At 38.2% G+C, this 23,771-nt stretch overlaps 1 protein-coding gene across 1 annotated transcript in view; it reads left to right on the top strand.

The window, feature by feature from the left end:
• The window catches only part of LOC113507748 (zinc transporter ZIP11-like), a 36,925-nt gene extending 14,282 nt beyond the window's left edge, over positions 1-22,643 (top strand). Inside the window, exons 5-7 of the mRNA XM_026890694.1 lie at positions 7,867-7,965; positions 14,591-14,749; positions 20,278-22,643. Of these exons, the coding sequence (XP_026746495.1) occupies positions 7,867-7,965; positions 14,591-14,749; positions 20,278-20,356 (337 nt within the window). The 3' untranslated portion in view covers positions 20,357-22,643. The remainder of the gene's footprint in view (positions 1-7,866; positions 7,966-14,590; positions 14,750-20,277) is intronic.
• Positions 22,644-23,771: the final 1,128 nt, after the last annotated feature.

Raw genomic sequence — 23,771 nt, 5'->3', positions numbered from 1 at the left:
TGCTTGGAAACGGGCGTGAGATGGAACGCAGTAAGTCTGGTAACAAATACGTGCGCGTGCGTCTACGAATTGCGTTCCCATACTGGGTAAAGCCGCTCGTCGCCTTTCTCGTTCCGTCCAGCGATCATGTGGCGACCTCTCGCTCATACATAGGGATTGCAATCCTATGCTTAATCTAATCTTGAAGAGCTAGATTAGCAAATAGGTTCTGATGAATTAGGTTGCGACTTAAACATACTTTTACTAACTTATAGCTAGTAGCTAGCTAGGCAATAGAACTTGTCTAGAATTCGATTTGACTGTAATAGGAAAATCCCGTATTACTTAGCGCGGGGATTTGATTTATTTTTATCAGATTGTATTAGTTTTTGCGTATCACCACTTAATTTCACCAGAGGTCATAAAGGACTATCTTTTATTTGAGGTGTATTCAAGTTGCGCTAGTGGCAGCCCTAGCTTCACGACATGAATGAAGGCGCCCGCACCATGGAATGCGGTCGCGTGACGCGAGCGGCGCCGCCGATCTCGATGCACTTCACCAAAGGGTTAGTTTTAACACAAACTGTTTTACTGCAAACATGGTACCTTGCCTTAATTTGATCGGAATCCAAGACTTCAAATGTTTATCTTATGCAAGCTCTTGTAATAGTAGAATTTGTATGATTTCCTTAAAATATGGCAAATGTATGTAAGTAATATACAAATTTTGAACTATTCTGATAGTTTATGTCGAGCCAAGCTGGGTTCTTAAATGTAGTGGATGGTGATAATCATGTATACCCAAGTTTTTGTTGTACCTGTAGGGGCTGAAGAGATGTTGCAATTACACATACATATATAATTGTCCATTTTCAAAAGGTTTAATACAGCTCAATAGCCCAAATGTATCGTGTCTTTGCCGGCCACACTAATACCTAATTAACCCTCTGGTTTTCTATCGTCAGTATTGTATAGCCTAATTTCGGGAACTTTTTTGATGCCATCAATGATAGAAATCTGTCAAAACTTTCCATATAAACCTACTTATGCTTTAGAACTGATTGTTTATATACATATTTGTGTTAATTGGTTATCCTTTCATTGTACTGGTATGCTGTGCTCGTCCTAAAGTCTTCAGACCAATAGTCAGTAGTACAGTTGGAAGAGCAGAGCTTGCAAGCGATTCGAGCGCTTACCAAGCACCGCAGAGGTTGATGGACCACTTACCTTAACCGGTCCGTGGGAGCCTTCTACTTCTCCAAAACGATCGAAACCTCTCTTTTACTAAATATCACAACAAGAATTAATTTTATTTCGAATAATTTCAATAAATTCCGACATATAATTAACATTTACTAGATTCTTGAGCGTCGATCGTTTGATTAGTCATTTTAATGATGCTTTTTTACAGTTAGTGATCTGAATGCGGTGTAAATTTTCTTTGGCAATCGGTTTGTCGTTATTGATGCTTCTCATCTGTCCCGCGGTGAAGTTGGTTAATATCCTGCTATTGATGATCGCCGCAACTGAATGCGCGTTGTAAAGGAATTCGTCGGCTCTCGTGTAATCTTTTACGCTTTCGAATGTTGATTATTAATTGCTCTCTCATTCAATAGATATTACATTCCTATCATTCCTAGCATATTATCGTATGGAAATAGTATGTTTAAGTAGGCAAGTATGGCAACATTCGGCATGCGCATCAGTGTCTGTTACGACATAGATTGTATGCGTATGTTACCGTACCACATGTACTACTCTTTCTAAAATATCTTTGCGTTTTGTTGAAGTTTAGGACAGTCACTTTAGAAAGGTTTAGTTCAAGTATTATTACCTAACAATAAATACAATGCATGTAAGTCTAACCGTCCCTTTCAATTCCAAGAGTATGAAAACGAGAACTATTACAAGAGAGAGTAGAGTTAGTCTATAAACAGTCTACTGGTTTACAAAATCGATTTCGATTTTTTAGATTATAAAACACATAGAATCTACTTACATTTATTTACAAATAAAATCGAAGTCAGTAAACGATATATCTATGAGATCATGATACTTGTTCAATCACAATTAAACGAACTATTTCATTTGAATCCGGATTATTTGTTCATTACTAAAGTCTAAGGCTTTGAAGTTTCATAAAAAACCTTTTATTCTTGAAGTAGCTTGAAGTATCCACTATACTTCTATCAGCATAGTATACAAAGCTTTTTTCTTTAAAAGTTCTCAGACATACCGTGTGAAGGTTTACGTGCGATATATCTTAATTACCCAAGTTACTGTATATCGGTATGCTTTGTTGGTATTCGTATTAAGTATGTTATTAATTGATTGCGCCTGTAGTTTACTTATTAGTACTTTACCTGGTTATAGGGAGAATATGCTGTTGCAACTTTTTGAACTTTACTATTTATTTTCTTTTAAACATTGAGCTGATCTTAGCCTGCCTAATCATGTTACTATCTTATAATAATACTTCAATTGTACATACGATGCAGAACTATGTCGAGCGTAATGTGCAAGAAGTATTTAATTCTCTTAGGTCAACAATAATGTTTTCACAAGCTAGTTAACACGTTCCTCGCTAAACTATCGTGTAAACGTGGCTTAATATGCAATTTTAATCAAAGTGGAGCAGCCTTTGCGTGGAGCTGTCGCGACGGTGAGCAGCGAGCGATGCAAGAGGCTGGTGCTAGCCTCCCATGCGGAGCCCCGCTGTCTGGCAGCCACACGCCCCCCCCCCTCGCGCGCGCCTCCATCCGTCCCGCCGCGATACCTAGCGCAACCACCTCATATTGCTAATTCATCTACCACCTTATGTTCACTAGGTACTGTAAAGATTCGTCGACAATTCTCTCATTGCCACTTCCCAAGGTTGACTAGAAACATCACAATATCGTTTCGAATAAGAATGTTTAGTCTTATATTCTAACCTACTTGCACTACTATTTGAACGTTTCTCTAGAGCTTTTGTATAATCTTATTTCAAAATCAACATTAATAATGTACAATTAAGAAATAAAGAATTCGTATAAACATCACCAACAATACTGTATACTTTTAAAGAGGAACCAAAGTCCTTAAAGTTTGAAGCTAATTTGACAATTGTTGTAATTGCAGGCTGGGATTTTGTGTTTTAAGATGGAAGGTCAATGTTATGTGATTAAGAGTCATGCATGAACGTGCGAATTTCACACATAAATTGGGGAATAATTATGACGGCAGAGACATGCTATTCACGCACGGACACTTGTAACTTGTCGCCTCGTCAGATGATCCTTAATCGTTGTAAGATGTTTAATAACTTTTTTATTTAGTCATCAATTAGGATTTTATAATTATCACTAGTTCTGAATTTTCGGATAAGTACTTTTATTTTGTGATAATTCTCTTTGGTTTATTGAACATAGATATTATTGAAGGCTCTAATTGAACAAGTGTGATGATGGTGGAATGACCTCGACCAGTCGCAGGTTCGATTGCGACAACGTCTGACACGAGTTGTGTAAGTAGTAGATGGAAATTCCGGTGTCGCCGTAACAGCGGCAAGTGTGCGGGCTAGAGTCCTGTGCGTGCGCACCGCTTGGCGAGGCCACGGTATGAATGGAGCTGCGGTATGTAGGTCACGGTGTCGTCAATGGGCCGTCGGCAGGGCCCCGCGCAGCCGCCTCATGCGCCCCCATCGTGCCGTGAAAGTTGCCACTACTTTCGCGACTGTCGCTCTCACATACACGACAAATTGCACTTTAGTGCAACACAACTGAGTTACTTTTGGAGCGACGCTTGCTTACGATCACATCCGCTTCGTCGTTTCGTGCGTGCCTCGAAGACTTTCTGCGTTGGATTGTTGCGAGAACTCTATGGTAGCCGTAAATAAGGTCTAGTTTCGTTCGGGTCGTTGAAAATTCGGCCGAGCTGTATGCTCGTGCTTAGGAATTCACTTCCGGGTAGGTCGGAAAGTGAAATGGACCCGTCTGTGATGTAATTGGAATTCGGATGTATCCGGAGTCAGCTTTACTCCATTCACTTATAAAATTCTATAGGTATTGGTTGACGTAATAGGCCGCGAACCGCAGCCGTTTCCGTGACACAGTAAACAGTTGAAGCGATGAAGCGTAAGATGACTTTTTCTACCGCCTGCATAAGTTATAACTTTTATTTTACATACCACACTATGGCTTATAGCCAAGCGCAAGCTAGAAGATACGGTACATGGCTAATTTGAATTTACAACTACTAACTATCCACCGTTTGTAAATGAAAGATAAACTACTCACACAAATATTCAGTAACCAGAGTTCACATTTACAGCTTTGTTACTTATTTATATAGAGCTGTATAATACCAACATATAAAGAGACTTATTTATTTATGAATTTTACTTAACTAATTAATTTAACCCTTTGGTATTTAATCGTAAATAAAATGAACACTGAAATCGTCGCAGCATCATAAATCCGCGAGAATATTTGTAGTCGTCGAGTCGTTTGTCTCTATAAATATAAATTGATGAAATATAAAATGTTAAAATTCTTATGTATAAAAAGATAATTGTAGGTTAGCTGTTAGAGGTTACAGGTACACCTTTACCTTTTGGTAAATAAATACATGGCTCTTTACCAAGAATTCCAAATTACATCAACAGCTTTCTGTTAATTTTGCAATATTGCTTTTCATCCTTTACGGTTTTTATAGAAATACACCCCCTATAAAGTCTAGACCGTAAATTCATTCAATTCTAAACAACTCCCGCACTAGTATACGTTATCCTTGTATAGCGGGAGGTTTTACAAATATTAAACTACAGTTACAAATAACAGAACCTCAAGACTTCGGTACCAGAGAGTTTCGGCTCAGTTAGGTAGGTACGCTCTCTCTGTAGTCAATGGTAATTGTCTGTATATTCTACTTGCTGTCAAACTGCACAGTAATGCACAGTAGTGAGAAGAAATTGCATTTTTAGAAACCCCAGATATCTGTAAATGTCTATGACAGAAGTCTTGAATATCTGCGGAAAATTCTATTGTTTCGGGTCAAATAGCAATTGGGTAATCCTAAATCTATATATAAAAATCAATGCCACTTTTCGTTGTTACTTTATAACTCAACAATGCCTTTACCGATTTGGCTAATTTTGGTCTTGAATTATTCGTTGAAGTCCAGAGAAGGTTCATACATAGAGAAAATTAAAAACAGAACTTGCAAAAGTGTAAAGTCAACATCTTTCTATACTCCCATATGCAAACAATTTGTACTAATACACAAAAGCCAATTTGACGTTAGTGCTGTTAAACAAATTTAATGTCATTTCATTTTATCAGCGATAATAATTATGGCTTTGTTGTGTTTATTTTTTCCAAAATATTGTTGAGTTATTGCTTTATATGTTTATATTTTCCAGAATTGTTGTTCGTTAGTCTTGGTAAAACTCGAGAACGGCATAATTTTAGTCTTGAAATATTGGAAACTATCCAGAGAAGGTTTAAACGGTGAGAAGAATTCAAATAATTGCCGGGAAAACCTTAAAAACAGCCCTTTTCTTTCCCATGCCAACGTTCTCTAACAAAAGTAGTAAATTTCAAAATGAGGATGGTACGAGGAGAGCAGGTAGTGTACACGAGGGTGATTTTGGGATGTCGATCTTGCGGAGATGCGATTCCCCTTTAATACGACGATGTAAGAAGACAGGCGGTACGGAGCCCGCTGAGAAGCTTAGCTGACAATATATATAAAAAAAAAAACTGTAGCAGAAGAATATTATGGTAAGATAAGTACCAGGAAAGCAGATAGTAGTAGTTCATCAGAGTGATAGCAGGAGAGCAAATAATAATAATAATACATGAGGGGTGATGAGCAGGAGAGCATGTATCATGAGAAAGTGGTACATGAGGATACCATTAAATCGGGCAGAAGAAGTCACAGTAGCAGCTAGATGTATGTGAAGGTGGTTTCGATCTTGCAAAAATGACGCGATTGGCAGTAACTAATTTATTCTGGTATTTTTGTCTGCAATGCTGTTATCGACTCTTAAGCGATACGAAGTTCGCCGGGAAAGCTAGTTAGTATCATAACGACGGAGGGTATAATAATTCCTTGAAGATTATAACTGTATAATAAGCTCGCAAATAATTATATTTATTCCTCTGAAACTCGGGCTGAAAGCGGATAGTTTCTTCCGATATCGGCATCAACGACGATTTGTCTTTCGCTTGCATCTTGCTATTACTGAAAAGGCAGTTATTTATTATTATTTAGTATGAGAAAACTTGATACATAGTTAATTGAAAAGTTAGGTTTAGAAACCAAATATTTTGCAAAAGCAAAAATACGTTGTCGACTTTCTCATTTCTGACACATTCCATTAGACTTTGATCTAGGACATGTTTCCTCGTTGAAATACTTTGGGCATTTCTATATAAAGTTATTAGATATAAAAGCGTATTTGTAAAGTGCCGTTCTAATATCGTTCAATACACCGTTCCTTGTTAGTACCATAAAGATTAAAACTCAGTTGATGAGCGGTATTCAGTGTGCGGCGTGTCTGCGCACGCGCAGCGCAGTTCGTAGCGGCCAGCTTTCACCGAGCTCAAAGGCTCGCGCCGCCATGCATGTTTATTAAGTTAACCATTTTAACAGGAATTCCAGAGGCTTCCGTTTACGTCGCTATTAGTACTTTTAGTTGTCATGGTGCTTCAAGGTGTCCCGTTAAAGTCACTTTAAATGAATACTTTTGTCGTCTTCTCTTCTTGTTCATGCGCAATGTTCATGACACGACATACTAGTCAATACATGTTTACAATAGTCATAAATCTTATTTTTCTGTACGTTTTATTCTATTACTATCCTTAGCATAAATGCAAATCAACAATCACGATATTATATTAGAAGTTATTCAAGGTAAAAAGTTGGTCTTAGCGACATGAAACCCTTACAATAAATCTAAGAATAGATCATTCTATAAACAAAAGAATGTGTGATTAAAATGCCAACATAGTAAACCTTGAAACGAGTACGCCTATACAAATACTGCGAATCGTGTATTATTACGTCATTAGGTAATACACGAATAGAGGTAAGTTTAAGCTGCATCGCGGGAACAGTTGAGCTTAACGGTGACCGAGGCTGTAGAGTACAGTTAGTCGCATTCCTAGAGCGGCTCGCGGAGTCGCGGCCAGGGTGGCAGCTGCAAGGGGGACGCGGCTCTCAGGAATGTGCCAGTGTCAGCACATATCCGCTATTGCTTGTATTTGTTACGATATGCATTAAGTTTAGCAGCCAAGTCTCATTATTGTGCACTTTGCTTGCTATATTTTATATTCGCTCATATATACTCGAATTTAATTATAAATCGTATAAATCTTGAATTGTAGGACAATCTGCTTATGGATGACTTAATAAGTATTATTTAAAAAGTTATCATTAACTTATATCAGATTTGATAATAAAGATAACTACGAGCGTTGTTTTAGGTACAAATTATAACATTCACATTCTTTATTATATTTGTAGACTTTAGAAATTTCTTCTTCAATAGATTTGTTCGTTTTCCATTTATAGACTTGCTGCGCTTCTACAAAAAAAACAAAAAGCGATGAGCCTGTAACGCTCGTGTATGCATTATTATTCTAAAATGTCTAGATCATTGCAAAATTTCAACAAAAAGGAAAACCAATATCTCGTATAGAAACCGCGATTACCGACACTAGGCTAATAGTATTTATTACGTAGGTCACTCTTTTTATACAAATCGACTATAATAGCCAAACTGTGGGCAGACAATAGTGAGCGCAATGTTTAAATGATTTTAGCATTTCTATACGAAATGTCTTGCGAAAGTGACAAGACATTGCTTAACTTTTTTTAATATAAAGTTATATTTGTCCACAGAAATCTGGCGCTGGGTATTGGCATCCAGAACTTCCCAGAGGGTTTGGCTGTCAGCCTCCCGCTACAAGCTGCCGGCTTCTCCGTATGGAGGGCATTTTGGTAAGGATAACTACGTAATTTTTCATGTATTTGCTCATATTTTTCTCTAATAGTTGTCCTTAACAGATTTTCGTGAAAATTGACGACTTTTCTCCTTTGTACCTAAAGAACAAAATATAATTATACCAATTTTGCTTGTCGGCCTTTAGGGAATTGACTTGTAGGTAAATGTATTCGCATGTGAAATGATAAACCCAATACACGAATCAAATCTATGTTATTCGTTCACAGTGCGGCTTTGTGGCATCATAGCTCGGTATTTTCAGGGGCCACTTAGCATGTCGTCAAAGTTGTAATTGATCAGTTTGACAACATTCCTCGGCTGATTCGTAGAATAGAGTTCACATGGTGGCAGCAAGTTTGCCAGTCGGCAGTTAGAGCGTGGCGCGCGGTTAGAGAATGCGCCCGCTCGTCGTTAGGCCGGATGCCAACGCAACCAGACTGGCCGACCCCATTCCTGTTCAGGCTAATTCATTTAGCGACTGTTGCTGGCCCGAGCAACTCGACTACATATGCCGAGATTTGTGATGCCCCTCCAACAGCTAGATGGCTTTGCGGTCATATCACGTCAAATGCTAAATTACGTAGAGCAGTACGTTTTGATATCCCTGCAACATCTTTAAAACATACTTTTATGAAACGTTTCATATCTAAATTATACTTGTGTTATTTATTACATTGTATGCTGCTTCATATTCAGCGGTCTTCAAAAGCATCCGTTTGTTAAGTGAACACACACTTAATAAGTTTAAATTGTCAGAGTAAAAGGTTACTTAGGCATTGTGCTACGTGCACGCATTGTAAACGTTACCAAATAGGTAAAAGTTGTAAATAGTCGCATTCCGTCGTGTTCTCGGAACCGCTGCCCTGGCGCCGCCTCGCCGGTGCACAGCCCGCGGCTAACGATCTACGAAAATGAACTGACTTCGTAATGGATATGCTTATGCGAAACTTACAAATTGTGTTTGGAATTTTGGATGAGTAGTCGTTCTGCATAAATTAAGATTCCATTCTAAAAAAGAAGCGTATTCCAAGAACTCGCAATTTTTTTTAACTTACAGTAAATTTGGCAACTCTAAAGCAGATTCGAGATTAGATGGCAACAATTATTCAAAAATTAAGTTATCTGAATCTTTTAAAGGGCGAAAAAAAATTTGACATAAGCCTCTGACATGATCACTAAATATACCAAAATAATCGAAAAATATTGAATTAGTTCACATACACAAGACTAGCTGATATCAAATTTAACGCATCCATATGCATATGAGCAGCATTCAAGTCTAGTGGCTACTTCGTAGCTCCTTAGCTGGCAGTGGCGGTAAGAATGTGCTCGAGTGGGAATCCTGGGCCGCAGAGTAGGCCGGGAATGTGCGCCGAGCGACGACCCCGCCTTGCCCGCTCGTGCCGTGTACCCCAACCTTAGTCACACACTAGGTACATACACTACACACGATGCACGCCACTACGGGAAATTAAACGATCATACTTTTTACAAGTAACCACTTACATTTCAAACGCAATTATGCTACAATTCATTAAATTCTTCTTGTTAATTAATTCCGACCAAGCTTACATGCTTCGGGTATTTGCTTAAAAGGCACATCAATTAGATATAGAGAAAGTTTTTTTTGCACTAAATAAATAACGATGTTTAGGGATAAGTATAAAATCGTTATTTCTATTATCTGATCATCTGAGTAAATAATTTAAATCCGATCGCTCAGTAATCTGGTTCGTCAATTATAGTTATTGTCATTGATATTCTGCGAACGCATAATATCAAGACATTATTTTTGAAAGGAATTTCCTAAGTAAGTCTCATCATAAAAATGATTACAGTATACGTAAAGACGTGTACGATAGGGTCTGCGGAATTTAAGGGGCGAGGAATGCGGACTGAGCAAGAAGTGCTCCGGCCAACTCGCATGCCCGATACGGGATCGCATTTGCCACCGTTTCGTGTATGTTAAGCACCTTTCGAAATCGTCTGTGCCAACTGGTTCATCACAAAGGTACACAGCATTGTTTAATTCAACTGAAACTTTGGTGTAGAATTAGGTTCTCGTAGCTGATAAAGTTTCTATTTTTGTAACATTCGTAGAATACAACCTTTATTTTCCCTTCATGGTTTAAGATGTAAAAGAACTGTGTTGATATGAAGCATAATATACATAGTAAAAATCTTTAACAGTTAGATAATAGGAGAACTTAATTTCAACCACGAATTATCATTGATAGTATTGTGAAATGTTTTAGGTGAACGTAGATGTACAGACAGCATTGTCAAACAAAACCGATTGATCTTTCTTCATCGATCAACATACCTACGTTAGATTACGTTCATGTTTTCTAAAGCACAGTTACGATCAACCTCAAAGTGGCTTGTGTACTTGATGAAATGGAATGTCAAGTTGTTATGCACCAATATTATTGGGATGCTTCATTTTAAGCAAGCATGAAAAATTTTATGGGTTTAAAAAAATGTTGATTCCTTTTACGTTTAAAAAAACTTCCCTCGGTTTCATGTATACCACTATACATGGATGTCTACGAAACGTGTGATAAAAATAAGTGGAATATACTCTTTTTATAAATGAAACCCACATGATTATCCTGTAAGTATCCTGGGGTCGTTCAGTAGAGAAGGATGGGAGTTAGATAAATTTATGGCCTTTGCCGGGGTATCCCTAAATAGACATACGCATAATGTGCATCTATCTGGACCACAGTTAAAGGACCCTGATTCGGAACATGAAAAATGCTACAGAATGTAATTGATTTCTAACCATAGCACTTTAAGATTTTTTATCTAGCATTGATTTTGCCAATTTGTCAATATATTTCTCTAAATATTCAGACACAAAGTCACTTGATAGGAGGTTTTTACATCTATTATTAAACAAATTCTCGTCATTTTGTCGAACCTAATTTGACGATAGTTTTTTGCGGCATGATATAATAGTCCAAGCACTGTAGTGATCCATTGTTGTAGACAATGCGCCTAGTCAACGTTTCTCACCGCATGCATATGACTCATAATGACGTAGCCAACATCATATTTACGCACCGTGCAGGTGCCTCATCCGTTAGAAAACCTAATCAATGAAATCATAATTGATTGGTTAAGTTTTGACTAATTTGAAAGCTACATTAGAGATTCTGCTATTCTATTTATAATATCGATGCTAGCAATAGTCACGAAATCGATTAACAAATATTAAATATGTTACATCGATTAAATTTTTGTAAAGTTTTCGCAAGTCCGGTGGCTACGGCGGTGTCGAGGCGGTGGTCGGCGGCCGGGGCGGCTCGGGCCCGAGTCTGCGTGTCTGGAGGTCGCTCTCGACGCTGTTTGGTCAGATGCTCATTGCTAACTGGACCCGAGAAAGTCGTCTATTTCGAAATTTGAGTGTTGCGTGAGCTCGGTGTGCGATGTGTCGCTGCGGTGCCGCGGAGTCTGGTGCGTTGCGCGGCAAGCGGACGGCGGCGCGCTGTCTGCGCGTTCTTCCGGACCGCACCCGTCGGACCAGTCGCAGCGCACCGCCCGCTGCCCGCCTCGGGCGATCGGCCTTCAGAGTTAAATAATTAAATCGAGAGAGCGACGCCGACCGCAGCTACCGCCGCGCCGCCGCCACCGTCGCCGCCGCGCGGGCCCCGAAGAAGTCGTCGCGGAAGGCGCTGCCAGCCTTGGTGGCGCTGTTCTGCGCAATCGAGGCCGGTTTGACCGCCACATATTGCGTTGTAGCCGCGCCTAATCTTCTGAGAACACCTTCCTGAATACTCGAACATACAGCAGCAAAGTTTAAAACGATGACATCGTATAACCACAAGATGACTAATGTGGTCTTAATATAACGTCAAGTCATACTGTTTGAAATCTAATAAGCTTTGCTTTGTTAGTTAACGGTCAAGTATTGTTAACATAAGTTGTAACAGCGTATGCACGTCTAGTTACATTTATTTCCTTCTGTCTACGAAAACTACAAAAATGTACTTATCGTGCCTGTGTTATCAAATAATGATTTCAAAATACCTTTTAACACAAGCTTGTAAACAAAGTTCTAGTAAGGAACTCAACAAAAACTTATTACCTGAAAGCTATACATACTTACTTAACACACAGACGATAAATTTCCAAAAATTACAATATAGGAACACACATTCGTGAGCTTTTATTTAAATTCAACGTAGTTATTGAGTGACGGGTATCCTGTTTTATGGCTTGTCGGCGGCTCAACAGTCGGCGATTCTGCGAATCAGTGGATATTGTCGCAAATTGCCGCTTTCGCCACCCGCTGAATAATGCATGCGATAACATAACATCACGTCGCGCACCCGGCGCGCCGCCGCAGCGCAGTCGCCGCCCGGCGCCCGCCCCGCGCACCTCACAATTTCATCAAACTCGTTTCCCCCTCGCATTCCGCCTAGCTATTGCCACTACACTTCTTGTTATCTAATGCTAATTCACCTCCCTACGTGCGTGTTATCACATCCTTATACAACAAACAAACTTTCAAATGTATGAACATTTCTTTCCGAGCTACTTTCTATTCAATATCTGTCCAACGTATTCCGCTAAAGTTGCCAAATTCATGATTAAACAGTGCCAAATAGGATTGAATATCTAGGTGGTGTTTGAAAGCGTCTCTCGGTGTGGTCCGTCTGAAGACGTAGGGCGTAGCCGAGTATTAGATTATCTCGTTGCATGTAGAAGCGGTGGGCAACATTGGCAGTCAGATACAGGCTGGTCGTCGTGTGGGGTGGCCCTGGCGGCGTTTCCCACAGCAGCGGCTCCTCGACCAGTTCGTCGGAATGTGGTCGCGGCACTGGCCCGCACTTTCACCAAAACAATTCGTTAGCGGCCTCTTTCGGCATCGCACCGCGCGCTTGCCTGTACCCCTCCACCCCGCCACCCGCACACGTGAAAATTAACAACATACTGATACATGACGTCGTGATCAGTATTTTGAATACACGGCCCTTTTGAAGTTCCGAGTACCTAGATACGGTGTTCATTACAGTTATGCTTTGAAGAATGCTAAAAACAAGATTTACCTCGAGCACAATGTGCTTTTCCATACAGGAAAAAGCTTTCAGCTTTCCTTTGTGCATATCAATATAAATTTAAAAAGTCAGGCCGTAGTACAGGACAAAGCCTTATTATTGCGTCATGAAATACTTGCATCTTTCCTGTTACACATTTTGTCACTTTCTCTAATTACGCGTATTCAGACTTTGAGGTATTTTAATGCAATCACCACTCAGTCTACGACGGCGTCTACATTTTCAGTTTATCGAGATTCCGACAATGTTAGGTACATTGATCAGCAGGTTTTAAATAATTTTTATTTATAAATTCAAAAGTTTTACAATCTACAAATCATATGATTTAATTATGAGCTGCCTGGTTTTCATTGCAGCAAAAAAGCTTTAAAGAGTTTTCTGTTTGAAGCGCGCACTGAACATGATACGACTGCCGCGCTTGCGCATGCAATGAGAGGAATTCGTTAGAAGTGGTCTTTGCCTAACGCATGTTAGATTTATTTGTCTGGACACACTACTAAGGCGAACATAAACAATATAATATGCTCCTAGATCAATAAAATGGCGACAGAAAGATTAACGAAGAACAGATAAATTATGTCTTCGCTTGGTCTAAATTTCAGAGAGCTTTCCAAGTTTTTCTTTTTAATCAATAATTTATTATAATTTGATTGTATGTGTCATTCTGTCAAGTATTGCAATATCACGATTACCAGATTAGCAAACTTGGACAGGATGCTGTGAAAGTTTTAGTGAGAGGCAACAATTGACCGCCAAGAAAGCATGACACCAAGCTAAAGAAATGAAAGATGAATCGAGCCATTTTCTATGTCCGTCTACATGTCCGCAAACTAAATATTTTAGTGGGATATGGTTTTAAGTTTTAAGTTTTTAATCTTATTTAATTTGACGTAAGAATTACACCGCCGAAATATACAAAGTACTATCATTCTATTTACTGGACTTTCGTATACACAGGCTTCAGCCTCATCACCAACGGCTAAGCGTTAGAACTCTCTGATCAAAGGTTCTTTAATAAAACATAACTAAAGACATTTCGTTTCTGAAAGGCTGATCAACACAAAAATAAGAAAATCATCTATAAAACTATTAAGCACTGTGGTTACTGGTATTATTTCAAAAACACTCAATCGATCGCCTTCCATTGACTAAGAGTTATTTAGATTTACAAACATACTAGCTTTTTCCCAACTACTGGTATGTTGAGGTCGGCATCCAGGCTAACCAGATTCACCTAAAGACCAGTGTTTTACAAGGAGCGACTGTGTATCTGAACTCCTCAACTCGGTTAACTAGGCAACATGATACCCCTTAGTCAGACTGGTTGTCAGGCTTTCATGCTTCTGACTACCCGTAAGTCGAATATGCGTAAATAACAGCCGAGACCCACAATTTAATGTGCCTTCCGGAGGAACTCGTGGACATAGATGATCGCTCATCCACGAATCGATCGTATCAAGTGTAGCTAAACCTGCAATCAGTCAACTGGTGCAGTTATAAGTTAGACATTAGCATTATATATATTGGGGTTATATAACAGATTGTTCCTTGTCACCAGGTACGGTCAGCTCTCTGGCATGGTGGAGCCAGTGTTCGGCGTGCTAGGTGCGGTTGCCGTGGCGGCGGCCCAGCCCGCGCTGCCCTACGCGCTCGCCTTCGCTGCTGGCGCCATGATATACGTCGTAGCTGATGATATTATACCAGAGGCTAATGCTTCGTGAGTATTATGGTTTTTTTTGTTTTTTTTTTTCTTACATTCCTGCCTCATGGCCTATTTGTTTGAGATCGGCAAAATATGTTTTACATGCATTCTTTCCTAAAGCTCTTTAAGTTGTCATTGACATTTATACATTATTTATATCCGTCTGATCTATCCTCAGACTGACTCTTCAGCCTTTTTTAAATTTTATCAATTGAAGAAACTTATCTCTTCTGGGTACTATCCTTAATTTTGGAGTTACAATTATTTAATACCTTTCTAGCAAGTTGTGTAGCACAATGTGTACTGTGAAAGAGCATATTATTGAGTACCTGACAAGCTTTTGTTTCAATAGATAATCAACAAACCGATAAGCTGTCTCGCTTTGATTTTTCTTTGCAGCGCTTTTTATAGGTCCAGAATGTACGTAATTGGAAGACGCGTTATAAATATTTGATCTTCTTTATTTAAGCTTGTGAAGTGTTCAAATTTGTTCATAATATCAATGATCTGATACAGTATTTACATATCTGAAAATGACTCATTTCGGCTTAAATATTGACCTATGAATATAAATATCCATATTTAAACCCTCTACAAAAGAATCACATGTAATTAGCCGGTTGAGGTACCAACTAGCCTTGAAATCTTAATAAAAGATAAAATCTTAAATTATCTTTTCATACTGTCTGGAAGAAATAATGGACCGTTCTGCGCACCGGTCTCACATTTTCCCCTCCAAACGCCGCCAAATTAAAAAGGTCGTCCTTGAAATGACCCAAAAAGATTCTAAGTACGAACGATTCTTTGTTATGAACCCTTGTGAAAAGATGCTTTACAATTATCGGCGGTAAAGATGACGATTCCCCACATTACACGTCTGCACATGTCCGTATTATCTGATTCACAGCACTGATATACCCTTTTCTAATGGGTGATGATAATTATCCATGTAGGTACAATTTATTGTTAACTAGTTATGTGGTATACCATTAATTTTGATCAGAAGTATGTATCCTGGATGCTGAAGCTAAGTGACAAATGTAAATGTTGTAGAAGAAACTGCATTCTAAAATGTAAATAAAACTAGATAGACAAAGGTAGAATGCCGCTATGGATTTAAAACTACATGTAGTTCGCTTTCTAGCATGGGATTCGCAAATTAAGGAATCAAATTATTAATATTGCATGTCTACTTTGTATTATGTCTTACGGCGTCAATGGACTGGACTCCATCAGTTCCATGACACGTGGCCAACACACGTGTACTTTATTGCCGTGGTACTCCAATATGTACAGAATGAAGCAGTACATTAGGTAACGTTACACATTGATATGTAACTGTACAATCAGCGTGCTCTTGACATAATTGGATTGACGAGGGTCGTCTTGTTTGGTTGTTCTGATTCACGTCAGTATTTCGGCCGATATAGATTGTTAACCGTCAATATGTGTGGACTCGTTAGTGTGAGAGCCGAGAACGCTTACTTCCCCTTAGTGATAGAAGGACTATTGTCCATCTGAAGCATTGTAGAGACCGGTTGCGACTCCCTTCCGGATTCGAGCCTGTCTGTCAAGTTACGTTATTGGCTAATTGTTCTCAAGTCCTGGGAGCGACCGAAAATAACAATATTACAACATGGCAACCACTTTGAAAGCGTTATTGTTTGTTATTGAACTTTTTTGAACCTTGAGGCTAGACAGAAGACACAATAGATAGATTTGCCTAAAAAAGTTTTTGTAGAACATCTTATCGATTGAAAGAGCTTGTTTGCCTGGCACTCAGCTGCAACATCTTCGTCGCTCAATAAACTTGTTATTTTGTTGTAAAGCTATATTCTAGCTTGTTCTGTTGTCATAGTCGTGTCCGTCGAGTCTGGCGATGTCTGTTCGTCTAGACTGATCTGCTATCAATAGAATGACAAGAATAACATGCAGATTTACTGAAAAAGATTTATCTGTCTGCACGGTTTTATTTCGTTTACTTTTATTATAACGATATTATTATTTAGGTATGTGGAGTTGAGAATCATGTCTTGTAGTTTTGTAAAATCAATAGTTGAATAACTTCCACAATCTATTAAGGTATTAAGCCTTTATTTGCTTATATTGAAATCTTAAATCCATCTTTCTATATAGGGAACCTTAATTAACCCTAAGTCCGTTGTATCCTGGTACTTTTTGCTTCTTCTAAGGAGAAAATGGAAGCACGGATAAGATATTAAGTCTTAACTAGCTTACAAGTACTATTAAATTTCGTATCCAAATCAAAATCGCGAATTCAATCGAAAGCTGTCCCAATTTTTCATATATTGAAATCTAAACCTTCATCAGTGGTAAGGTAACAAAAGCAAATAAGGTATGTGTACTGACTGACAGTGCGCGCCCGCAACACCTGACACTGCCCCGCGAAGCACGCGCGCGCATCTCTAAGCCTGATTAGCATTATCATCGGATACGACATCTGTTTGCTCTTTACGAGTGCTCTTTATACCTCTTACGATATTTAAAAAATATTTTCATAAAATCTGATCACCGCTCAAGAAGAAATCCTTTAGATATATCTGAATTTAAAGATTCGTTTGATCTTTTTCAGTATTTTAAGGATAGTTAACATCTCACAAGGATTGTTGAGACTTTAAATGATACCATTTTGTTAATTCAAGATTTCGTGCTATCTATCTGTAATTGACATAGAACGAAAGATCTTATATTTTACTTGAACACTCTTTGTAACATATTAGTCTGCAATAATAGCGAGTGAGACAATAGCGTTTTGCATTGCAAGCGGCACGTGTAGTGTAGGCGCGCGGCGTCGGGCGTCGGGACGCAAATACCCCGCCAGAAATAGCGGCGCGCCGTCTAACACCCCGGACGCGATGCCGCCGTGCGACGCGACAACACAGCCCGACATTTATTACCTACCAACCATGTCCAGCTATTTGTTACTCCACATAATAAAATTAAATTATAGCCACCTACTATCCAGACGACCGAATTTTTCACGATTCAAATTAATTCGCAATGTGCGTTCGAATTTGGAGCGCCACTAATGTAGATTAATGGGTTTAATGTTTAATTATTTGTTATACATTGTCGGGAGTCTGTGTTGTACTAAACAGTATCTAACACTTGGCACGATGGTTTATTCAGTCAGGACAAAGAGTCTCGGTGCAATTTGGAGACGAATGACTATGACCATAATAAAAGCTCAAATGAAATTTAGGACGCCCAATTTCCGTTCAGTACAATCTTCTGCATCATTAATATATTGAATACATTTACGTGATTCAAGATGTCTAAAATTATAAGGTCCTTCATAATAAAGTCATACTTACTGTCATTCTCTTTGAAAAAACTATTCTTAACCAAAACTCGCTGTCGCATTGCTGCTTTAAGCTTGTGTTGAATATATACAGGATCAAAATCAACAAAGTTTGTGAAGTATTGTTGTTAGTTTGAAAACTATTTATTAAATTTATGATGTCCATATTAGTAGACAAGGGGACGTAGAGGAGTACGTACCATTAGTAGGGTTGCGGGTGGCTCGTGATTGACGTTTGCGGTGTCTATTTGAAGCGGGCGGGCGGCGCGTGCGCAGGGCGGCGCGGCGCAGCCTCGCTCTTTATGAAGTAAATTCGGTGCGCCGCCGCCGCGCGTGGGCTTGTCACCGTCTCGCCACTGTCAATAACAATAAATATAAGAAATAACGCGTTTGTTGCTGGGATAAAGACGGTGACGACGCTCTAGTTTGTCTATGCGCTGACGTCACCGTCTGGGAATCCAGTGCGCTGCCGATCGACACTCCCTGATCTACCTCCAGATGTCACGGTGGATATAAACCCTGTATATCCAGTCCACCACCGCCGGATTCCACTCAATAAGCAGCTAGCTAAGTCGCCGCTCTCAACAACACTTATATGTCTAGGTTTAGCAGAACATTAAGTACTCTACGAGACCTAACTCAACAACAACTTAATTCATTGATTTGTATTCCATAGTTTACAACCTCAAGTAGTTCTATGGGATACCTTTTGAACATAAATGAAATTTATGGTAAAGTTGACGCTGATTGAAATTTCAACTACAAAATGAGTGAATTCCAAGCATACAGTCATCAATTAGTTTTCACATCAGCTTCGCATTCGTCTTCAAAATTCCTAAGATTTTGTGCGTGATGTCAGCGGTATTTAGGTGCATGTCGTGTCCAGGCGGGGTTGCCCAGCGCACGTGAACAGAATGTACGATGAGCTGTCATACTCGTTAACAAGGCTTAGACCGTACACCGCGATACAAGCCGGATGTCAAAAACTATACTCTGCGAAATAGATTTGATAAAGTTAGCTTCCAACAGTATTCCGCCTATTCCCGATTAAGTAAGCATCTATTAGGAATCATGTTCCATTTTGGAATAACCCGCCTAACATAAAGCGCTCTTTAAATTCGTTCGGCATTAGGTCACCTACAGACATTGAAATACACACGCAAACAGAATAATATGAATGTATTGAACAAACAAACATACGTTTACTTGAATACAAGGAACGTGTTCAGATATAAAGAAGATTCGTTATTAAGTGATTGAATTACACAGGTATTCATAGTTACATCATATCCAGCGTTTTGCATAAACGACATGTTTCTTAGTAAATCAATCTGTTTTGATTTCGAAATATTTATTCTGTGATACTTAAGTAACATGTGAATAATAAAGCTGGTTGCATTCAGTAAAAGGTTATTAATAAGAAGCGATGTGAGATAAGTATGTTCAGTTGACCAAATTAATTGTGTATGTACACAACGTATGGTTAGTAGGTAGGACCTAAGTACTAAGAATCGTTTTAATGTAATGGCCCGCAATTCCAGTAAGCGTATTCCGGACGGGCATTTTCTGTAAATCCGAGTGCGTGAGACGCAAGCGCCATCGGCGGCCTTTCCGATATCGTAATTTTGCTACCTATTTGATATTCAAATATCGTTTACTCGTTATTTCTCAATGGTTGGCATCGTATGACGACAGCATTTTATAACGGACCCCTATATGTTATTATGTACATACAATTATGTATATCACAGTCAAAGTGCGTCAGTAAACGTATTACCGCCTCCTTAACACGAGACATACATTTTAATGTGTTTATGATGTGTCCGTTTAAATCGTAAAATAAATTTCCGGCCGTCAAATTCAGTTTCGGTCCTTTTTTGTAGTGATTTAAACTTTTGAATTTGGAATTATAAATATATTAGCCGATTGAGATTGCAAATATTTTGCCGATTGATGAGAACTAGCTAAGACGCGACCAACTCTTGAAGTTGTTACTATCTTCAACATATCATATGTTTTCAAAGTTCTTATGTCTAATATGAAATTATATTATTCATTATGGAGACTTACTGATATTAAAAACGCACCTTCTTTAAGCATGTGTAAAAGCGTGAAGAATCCTACCACACAAGCCTTCTCACTATATATGATAGGATAAGGCTTAGGAAAGACAATGATGTTTGTTCAACGTGTAAGTATTAAGTGTGCGTTTCTTTCGCAGCGGTAACGGCAAGCTGGCGACGTGGGGCTGCATCATCGGCTTCGTGGTGATGATGTGCCTGGACGTCGGGCTCGGGTAACCGCCCCTCGCCCCTCCTCACGCCGTGCCTTCATCGCCGACTTATGCTGACTAGTATTACCGATCTAAGATAAACCCACTACCCCTGTAAGTTAATGTAGATATTTTTGTATAAACTCATGTGATCATCAACCTCTCAACTTTGGATACACGAATATCTATATATATTCCAACTGAACCAAATCAAATGATTCCCAACATGTGATATTATTTTAAAGTAATTCCATTACAACCAAATTGTTTTAACGCAGAATCTATCCATAATTCAATTGCATAATGAAGCGATCTCAAGTTGTTTTAACCGGTCATTAAAAGGTTAGGAATCCATCGGTCGAAATAGTTACACGGTACGCCGAGTGTGTACGTGTCTCAAATTTTGTACGTTTTCTATAATTGGTTGTATTCAGTACTCTAATTGGCTCGCTACAGGTAGCGGCGGCGTACACATGCCGATGATACTTAACTAACAAGCTAAGCTCAGTACCTATCAAAAGAAAAAGTTCCCATGTTTGTCATGAATGTCAATTGTATAAAAAATCATTTAGAAACGTCATTCTGATTAGGAATGGAATCATGCTCTATTTATGTACAGGTTGATGTAGCAGTAAATTTTATTGTTGAGTAATCTTTACTTAAATATGAATATTAAATAAAGTTCCAAGTATCGCCTTACGATCGCAACTCCTGGGGATCGTATGACGAGTCGTGTTCACTGTGTTTTATTATACTTAACGGGATCTTATGTTTACCATATTTGTAGGCAATACTTCATAAACCCTTAGAAATTATCTCTGAAATGGTAAAACATAATTATGTAATAATTTGTAGCTATGGAACTTAGCTGTCGCCAAATTATTTATATACATATGGGTGGAATTCATTGTAAATATGTAAAGTGTAATATATTGTGCGTGGTCCGGTGATCGTGCGTCGCCGCGGCTGCTCAGATGTACTGACATCCGTATTATACACGTGTCAATTGGTTTGAATGTAGATTTATTTCTATGAGAGATAGCTTCTGCTTGAATACAGTAGTTGTATTAAAAATATACAAGAAATGATTGTTCTACCAAGTGTTCAGACTGGGAGATGTTTGCGATTTATTTTGCAGTGCACGTAAAAGCAGTTGTACCTACCAAATAGGTACTATTAGGTGCCAAAACACATAATTTGTGTTTCCGTGTAAGTACTAAACGTACGCTAGAAATGTCTTTGCTAAACAAACAAACCCTCAGAAAGTCTGCTTATTTACGTTTGTTCGTCGTTATACCAGAACGAGTATCTAGTTAAACAAAAAGTGTTTCAAATATTCCAAAAATGATATTAATGTTATATATAAAAATATTGTATAATTAGTACTTGTAAGATATTATTATGGTATTCCGGTGATTATGGTTATAATAGTTAAATTTATGCGTAGTTACGAATTCCACCCGTTTCTGCGTCCCAAGTGTTGTTCTCGTGGTCTCGCATTAGTTGTTGTCTTGTCACTTTACTACGAGAACAACACTCGGGGGTAATTTAGTTGAATTTAAGCTAATACTTTAAGGCCTTTGTTCGTCAGTTAGCCGACAGCACATAATGTCATCTAAAGTTTCCCTGATACAAGTTAATACTAATTTGTTATTGGAAACATCGCTATCGATAAATATCGGTTAAAAACAATGAATTAGTTCGGTCATACATAAGTATCAACAAGGGCCTTAGATTAATTTTGTATCGGAATAGATAAAAAAGACAATATCAATGTTTTATAGAAAATAACATTAAATATTAATGTATAATAAATTAATTTGGAAAATGTACGTTTGAGTACATACTGCATGCATTTAGAGGTAAGTACCTAAGTAGGTAGTGTGAGTTTTCGGTCAATTTTAATGTAAAGCAGTTGAATTAAAAAAAAATCGTTAATAATGTAACAGTGGACGTTACTTTGCCTCGAAATATATTGAAGAAATGAGTACTTAAGTCTTAATCGTATTTAATACAATGGTATACAAAAGGTACCAGAATAGTACCAAAGTGTTGGAGCCCACATGCTTGTTCAAAACTCGCACTACTATATCTAAGAATACGCTTCGGCCATAGATTTCCCAAAAATATATTTTTAAAATGATAAATTGAAATCAATATTATGTTTCCCAAAGTTGAATAGATATAGTTTAATATTTTTGCATTTATTCAATAATGGTTGAATATATTGTCACAATAGCACAATATTTTAGTTTTGGTTTCATTGTTACTTAAAATTAATTTAATTGTTTTATATTATACAAAATGCAGTGTCACTTTGTTGTATTATTTCGAAATTAAAAACTCCTCTTAATACCAGTATCAATTGAAAGTATTATATTTGGTTAGAGAAACCGTATATTAAACGCGAGAAACCTACGAAAAACAACCTTACTGCCTTGAAATAAAAGCTGTGACAATTCGTAATGACGACTTGAATGTTTGTGAAAGCCTCGTAGCACAAGGATACAATTCCTTAGTGGCGGAATTGATTAGTTAAAAAAAGACTATTATTAAAGGCATCACACATCACTTAGAAACGACCAATTATCAAGCTATAGGTAGTATCCTTGTTACTTTTGAACTCGATTCCTATCCAAATGTGGCGTATATTCCATAAACGGAATGTGATTTTACCTCGTAACAAAAGTTTTCCTTATCGAGTGTATTTAAATGGAACGGGAGCAGCGATAAACGGGGCCCGGCCGGGTCGTTAATAAACCTGAGCGCAGATATGTACCCGTTACACTTCCTCTAGCGTTCCTCGTCACATGTCACCAAACTATTTTGTTGAGACACACTGGCACACACACAATCTGTATATGTATAGGTGTCTATATGTATAGGTACATACTTTAGACTATTGTTCCTGAGAAGAAAATTGAAATGCTTTATGGACCTACTTGGTTATTTTGTAAGGATGTCCAAGAGAATGTTCCTCAGATTATAAATATAGAACTTTGAAAAAAGTTCTTGGCGTCTACCGTGACATCTAAAGGTGATATTGTGGTGGTAGGTTTATTTAAGTAAATACATACTTGTTAGTGGTTTCCAGTCAGTGATTGAAATATCCATTTATTGTTTCTTGACATCAGTAGAGGTAGGAATCAAGGTTCAGTGCCGTCGGACACATTAAGAAGGATATTCCAATCACTGACTGGACACTACTAACTAGTATAGTAGAAGCGAATTTTAGCAAACCAAACATGAAATAAAACTAAATAGGCTGGGGCGCTAATTTGACGAGATTTTTTTCAATTCGTGACGCTACTTTTCTATAAAAAAGAACTAATTTTACAGAATTCATGCAATATTATTCTAATTTATTTATTTACTGACTAGTTTTTCGATAAAGTTCCTTTAGAAGCACTTATGGGGATGACTTCAGTCATATAAGATTTATG

The sequence above is a fragment of the Trichoplusia ni genome, unplaced genomic scaffold (assembly GCF_003590095.1).
Source record: "Trichoplusia ni isolate ovarian cell line Hi5 unplaced genomic scaffold, tn1 tig00003119, whole genome shotgun sequence".
Taxonomy (NCBI): Eukaryota; Metazoa; Arthropoda; class Insecta; order Lepidoptera; family Noctuidae; genus Trichoplusia; species Trichoplusia ni.
Note: the sequence above shows the minus strand (reverse complement) of the source record. Positions and strands in the feature narration are given on the sequence as shown.